Raw genomic sequence first — 7,031 nt, 5'->3', positions numbered from 1 at the left:
ATTTAATGATGAATGCTGCCAATTTTGTATCCAGAAAGCACTTTGATAATAATAATAGGAGTTGTAGTGGTCATGGCTACCGTGGGTCAAATCAATCTAGAGGTCGGAACCCTGCCAGAGGCAAATTCAATAATAGAAATAATAATCAAGGTGGAAGATCGAAAAGACCAATCTGTCAAATATGTGAGAAGCTGGGATCTTCTGCTTGAAAAGAACATGTCTCCTCAAGCATATCATGCAGGTCAGTTTGGGTCAGAGGTCGGCCATAATGATGAGAGCTGATATCCTACTTAGGGGCTACCCATCATATGACCAATGACATCAACAATCCCTCTATTCATGTTGAATATCAAGGGCCGGATGCAGTGAAGATTGGTGGTGGAACATATTTGAATATAAAAAGTATTGGTTTCACTACTATTCAGAATAATTTTTAACTTAAAAATATTTTGCATGTACCTAAGATTGCCAAAAACCTGTTATATGTTCAAAAAATTTCTTCTGATAATGATGTCATGTTTGAATTTTACCCTTATAATCAATTTGTTAAGGATCGCCGTACAAGTAAGGTACTTCTGCAAGGAACAAGTAAAATGGGACTTTATAAGTTGGAGCTTGAATCACAGAATAAAGAGGCACATCTTGAAGAACGAACTTCAGTGAAGAAGTGGCATCAATGCTTGGGTCATCCTGCATTGAAAGTGGTTTAAAAGACTCTTGACTTTTATGATTTACCTTTTTATAAGAATATAGATTATGATGTGTGTGAAGCCTATCAAAAGGTTACAATTTATCCCTTGGAAAGTTCTCTAATGTGATTCTTAATCCTTTAAAGATTATATATTCTGATGTGAGGGGACCTTTCTTTGTTTTAAGTGAAAATGATTTTCAATACTATATGTGACCTTTGTGGATGGCTACCTGAAATATATCTGGATATATTTAATCAAAAGAAAAGCATATGTATTTTAAGTATTTCAGGCATTCAAATAATACACTAAAAATATTATGGATCACCACATTAAAAAATTTCACTCTGATTGTGGAGGAGAGTTTCAGTCTCTTTCAAAGATTTTGATTGAACATGGTATAGGGCATCGTGTAACATGCCCCCATACGCATGACCAGAATGACAATGTGGAATGAAGGCACAAACATATCATGGATATAGGGTTCTCCATGATGGCATAAGCCAATATACCATCTCGTTATTGGTCATATGTGTTTAGTACAACAGTGTTCCTGATAAATCGTGCACCTACTAAAGTGTTGAATTTTAAAACTCCTATAAAAATATTGTTGAAGGAAAAACTAAATTATTTGTTTTTAAAAGCGTTTGGGTGTGCATGCTTTCCAAATTTGAGAGCCTACAAGTTACATAAACTGGATTAGAAGTAAGGAAAATGTGTGTTTTTTGGATGTGCTTCACAACACCATGGATATTGTTGCCTTCATTTGGAGACTGGGAAAATATATATATCAACATGATATTTTTGATGAGAGCAATTTTCCTTTCAAAACTATAAGTGAATCTCAGTTTTCAAAAAGTTGAGATTCAAAAAGCCCCAAACCATGTGTGGATAACCTCTACACCAACCCATACTTTACCTGTGGACCATCATGATCCCTGTGAACCGATAGTGTCTGACCAAGAAACCATCCAAGATCTAGCCACTGAAAATAGTCATAGTACTGGCCATTCCAATTGCAGAGAAACAAAATCATCATGTGAGCTATCTGGTGACACTACTCCACCTAGTCCAATTGGCCAAGAAATTTCAAATCCTATTCCTCGAACTACTAAAACTCATTATATGGTTACTAGATACTAGGATGGAACTTGAAAACCAAAAGTTTATAATATGACAGCGTCTAAATATCTCATCTATTTAGTCATGGTCCCAAGAACCCGTTAATTTCAAGGAAGCATGTCCAGACCACAGTTGGTGTGCAGCCATGAAATCAGAGTATGATGCTCTGATCAATAATTAAACATGGTCATTAGTCCCAACCGAACGGGCATCACATGTTGTGGGTTGAAAATGGATTTTTAAAATTAAAAGAAGGGTCGATGGTACTCATGAACGGTATAAAGCATGTCTTGTAACTAAAGGTTACAGTCACTTGGAAGACATAGATTATTTCAAAACATTTAGTTTGTAGTCAAATGCACAACTATTTGGACTATGTTATCTATAGCAATTTCAAAAAATTGGGTTATTAGACAATTGAATGCATAGAATACCTTCTTATACGATTTTCTATCAAAAGATGTGTATATGAAACAACCACCAGATTTTCAAGACCCTCACCATTCAACTCATGTGTAATAGTTAAAAAATTGTTCTCTGTGGCCTTAAACCAGCTCCAAGAGCCTGGTTATATCCCAACTTTTTATAACCAGATATTTTCCCATGTTTTAATCTATTAAAACAAATTTTGTGTATAATTTATAAATTATATTAGCGTATATTATATTTTGCGATATTTGGACTCTGAAATCACCAAAATCGGGTTCGAATTGGATCCGATTTAATCCAAGGAAGGAATTGTAATTTTTGGGCATGGAACGTACCTAAAAATTTCTAAAAAGGTAAAGGATTGTTTTGGTAAGGGGTTATGTTGGGTATTTGCTTAAAAGATTTTGGTTTTATTCAGAATGGCATGGCAGAATGATAAATAAATTAGAAAAAATGGGTTGAAGAATGTTATGAAGGGCATTTTAGTAATGTAGGCAAGGGAAACTCTCATTAACTTAGACAACTCAGCCCTCACCATTTAATTTTGTTTAGCTGCCTCTCAAACCCTCCATTTATATGTATTTCTCTCTCTCACACGCTCTTCTCATCTCCCTCAACCACATGCCCCTCACCTTGTTTTTATCCTTCGCTTGCTCATAATTCAATCGTGAGTTCTCTCCCAGTTCTCTCCCTCATTGGTGGAGTTGTGGTGGTGGAGCGTCTTTCGGCAAGTGTGGAGCTCTGATGTTTTTTAGAAGCATATTTTTGATGGTTTTGAGGCATGGCATGGATTCTCATTGTTAATGAGCATAGATTCGATGTATGATCCTATATTTTATGTATTCTGCAACTATTATATTTCCAATGAATTTGGTTTGCAAAGAGGTGCAAATAATGTTTTTTCAAGCTTTTTGAGTTGAATATAATCCAATCGAGGTTTTTGAATCCTAGTTGAATAGGTGTCCACTGTCGATTTTAAATGATAAAAAAAAAATAATTTTTACGTGTTTTTAAAAGGGTTAAAAAACCCAGGGGTGTTACACTGGTACTCTAAATAATTAAGCTCATTTTACAAACTATGGGTTTTCAAGGATACAAAACAGATACCTCATTAGTTGTCTTGAAAATGGCTCATTCTGTGGTAATGGTTTTGGTTTATATAGATAATATAATAATCACTGAAGGTTCTAAAAAGAAAGTTCAGACATTGATTGATAAACTTGGTTTTTAGTTTGCAATAAAAGACATGAGACTCTTTCATTATTTTCTTGGTATTGAAACAGAATTTTCAAAAATGACTTTCATGCCTATGGCCACTTCTCATAACCTGAACATTAAACATGGTTCTGCTTTCAAGGACCCTACTTAGTAGGGTAGTATAGTAGGAGCATTTCAGTATGTCACTATGACCAGACATGATATATCGTTTGCAGTTAATCGTGTGTATCAATTTATGCATGCTTCAATTCAGTAGTGAAAAGGATTCTCCAATATCTTATGAGCACATTCAATCATAGACTCCAGTTAAAGAAAATAGTTGTTTATGTTTTGTGGGTTCACACAAATGTTGATTGGGCGGGATGCCTAGACAGACAGGAAATCTATAGGAGGATATGCAGTATTTTTTGAACTTAACTTATATCTTGGAGCTCACACATGCAATCTACTGTGTCCAGGTCAAGTACTGAAGTAAAAATATAGGGTGTTGGCCAATTCCACTGCAGAAATTACATGGATACAAAACATACTTCAAAAATTGGGAGTTCAATTAAGCGTCTTGTCATACGGTGCAATAATATTGGAGCATCTTATTTCACAACTCATCCAATGTATCACAATCAAAGTAAGCATGTAGAGATAGACTTGCACTTTGTAAGAGATAAACTAGCTAAGAAAGAAATAAAAGTATAGATATTTTGACTAAGTTGTTGTGAAGTCTAAGATTCTCAATGTTAATCAAAGAACCTTGAGTTTGAGGGAGGCTGTTAGAAGAAAGAAATATCAAAGGGAGATCAACTTACCTGATTCACCCCCGTCACTTACCATCAAATGTGGGTGATGTCTGGTGAGAGGAATTCTGGTAAGGATATAATATCAGCTGATATTCTCTATCTCACCTTACCTGATATGGCGCCACCTAAGAAAGAATGCAAATGCGGTAACCGAGTCTACAACGTGTAACCTGCCATTGTGGCAAATGTGTTGTATATAAAAATTATATTAAAAATGAATGAAAAAGGATGAGGGAGCGTTAGGTTTTCTCATTGTGGATGTAGGTTCACATTGAACTGAACCATGTTAATTGTTGTGTTCTTGTGTTACAGTGAGTGTTTGAATCTTTTAGTGAGTGTTTGAGTCTTTTAGTTAGAAGCGCTTTTCTTTTTTCTTTTTGTGAAAAGGTAGGTAGCAACTAGCAAGCACTAGTCCTAGAAAAGGAAGTCATAGTTGCTTTTTTGTTTTAACTAATGAATTTTGTGATTAAAACTGTTACTTTTCTCACAAGTCCCTGTGCATTGGTGCATGTTCCATCTTTTTTCATCAAAATATTTCCCGTTGAGCTGTCCAAGTCTTGAAAGTCCGTTGTTTGGAGTTTCTATGCCATCAGAATTCAGAACGACCAAATTTTTGCATTTTCCAAAAGGTTATGCTGCATGGCAAAGCGATACAAGGATCAGAATAATTGCATCATTAATTATCTATGTTGGTAGAGTTCATTATCGAATATGAAGTACGTTCTTCGAGTTGAATATACTGAAACACGACATGTGCGATTGCTACAAGAGACGAGAAAAAGTATTCCAATGAAAAACAAACTTATTCGGAAAAAAAAAACCCGAGTTAAATAACGAAAATAACATGCAACGAATATACACTTATTTTAAAGTTTAAATTCATTTCACTCCACCCCGGCTCACCGCGCGAGCAAGATCAACTCACCGCACGTGTGGCAAGCGCACGAGAGAACTGCGTTGCATGAGGGCGTGCCAGCGACCTCTTATCTGGCACGTGAATGATTTTGATCTCTGGGGCACGGATCTCGAGATTCCTGGTGCCTCGGTTGGGCTCCATCGGGATGGGCAGGGGCAGCGGCCGTGTTTCCATCGTGCACTTCACTAGCGGCACTGCAACACTGACAGATTTCTCACGCCGGCAACCCAGCAGGTCAGCGCCCCGCCAGGACGGAGCAGCAGGAGCCCGAGCCGGCTCGGACAGCTTGAACCCGATCTCGCCCAATTCTGATGCAGCGGACGAGAAGTTTGCCAAGCTCGCCTGGTCAAACCCCTCTGCGGTTATGACGCTCCACTCGACACTCACCTCGCTGGGTGCGTAGCATTCGCTGGGTGGCACCGGCGGGGTGACTGTGCCGTCCAGGCTCCGGCGGAGACGCAAGGCACCGAACTCATCGCCCTGCCCCGCCACGTTAGACATCTCATCCAACGACTCGCGCCTGCGGTATATTGGGCACGTCGACGTGGCATTAGTCGATAGGCTCTCGATCTCGAAGAGGTCCGAGCTAGAGTCGCTGCCGGCATCGTCGTCCCGGTTGACCGGAAAAGTCAAACCTCGGCAAGGGCTCTGGACGGAAAAACTCACCAGGCGACGAGTTGGCCCCGAGGGACTGTAGACATCGATGGAGTCACGCTGGGGCTCGTCGGGAGGGCCCACGGCGGTCCGGCCGTTGACCGGCAGAACCGGGAAGGAGAATCTGGCCTCTTCCCTGAGGAAGGACCCGCCGGAATAATTAACCCGGTGGCCAATCTCCGCCCGGTAGCTAATCTCCGAAGTGAACTGGCCGAAACTTTCATTCGGAATCGATTTCCCGGCGACCATCATCATCTTCGGCGACTCGGGAGGGGCGGCAACCGAGATGGCGGAGACGACGGGCTTCCGCGGCTCGCCTTCGGCGGCGTGCCTCCAAGACGAAGCGTGGCTTCTCGCGGGCAAAGGACTGTTCTGTCCCGACGAAAGCCTCGAAGGACTAGCGCAACTCTCCTCGACCTCGACGGACTTCTTACAGACGCAGGGGCATTTCCGTCCGAACCGCCACCTCCCCGAGCCGCTCCCGGCCTTCTTCTCGCTGCGGGGAAAGTTCCTCACCGAGACGGAGATCGAACCGGAAGGATTCGTTAGGAGACCGGACTGGCTGTTCCAACTCGCTTCCGAGGATGTCGTCGGGGTGCACCGGTAATTCCGGCTGTACCCATCGGCGGACGAGACGGAGGACGCCCGGTTCGCGTTCGGACAGGGGAGGAACTCCGATAACTCGTCGTTCTGCCTTAGTTTGGCGTTCCAGGCAGGGTACCCGTCCTTCTTCGGCTGCCCGACTCGCCCGGGGCTGCCGCTGTAGTACTTCTCCGCACCAAATATGCTGATCTCGAGGTCGCTGGTTCGGCTGCCGGCCGCCTCCGGAGGGGATTTCCTGAGAGGAGGGTCGGGATTGGGTTTCAAGAGGACGGGTTTGAGGGAATCGGAAGCGAGGAATGAAGAGAAGGATGGCTCGATGGAAGGATACGAAGGTGAGATCTCGTTGATGTCGAAGAGAGGGAGGCCGCCATTCAGATCTGCAGCAACCGTGAACCTCTCCATACAGAAGAACTCCCGTCGAGATAGAATTAAAGTAATAAGATGGTGGCTTTCTGCTTCTGAGCCAAGCGATTATCTTCGTGAGAACTCTCTGAACTCTCTGCGTACAAAGTGATGCTCACACTACGTAATTTTTAGATGCGTCGGTATACGTGACTATATGTCTGCGTAAAATATGTGGGGTTGGGATGTTTGCTGACTTACGGA

The 7,031-nt window shown here is 41.6% G+C and overlaps 1 protein-coding gene across 1 annotated transcript; it reads right to left on the bottom strand.

Moving 5' to 3' along the window:
- Window positions 1-546: 546 nt before the first annotated feature.
- On the bottom strand, window positions 547-6,827 carry LOC149819589 (protein PHYTOCHROME KINASE SUBSTRATE 4-like). The gene is made up of 3 exons (XM_089983436.1): window positions 5,178-6,827; window positions 1,609-1,692; window positions 547-690 (listed from the first exon to the last, which is right to left on the bottom strand). Exons 1-3 carry the CDS (start codon window positions 6,825-6,827, stop codon window positions 547-549), a joined length of 1,878 nt encoding a protein of 625 aa, XP_089839562.1.
- Between the last annotated feature and the right edge of the window lie 204 nt (window positions 6,828-7,031).

This window comes from Nuphar pumila, chromosome 12, assembly GCF_984573655.1.
Source record: "Nuphar pumila chromosome 12, dmNupPumi1.hap1.1, whole genome shotgun sequence".
NCBI classification, from domain to species: Eukaryota; Viridiplantae; Streptophyta; class Magnoliopsida; order Nymphaeales; family Nymphaeaceae; genus Nuphar; species Nuphar pumila.
Note: the sequence above shows the minus strand (reverse complement) of the source record. Positions and strands in the feature narration are given on the sequence as shown.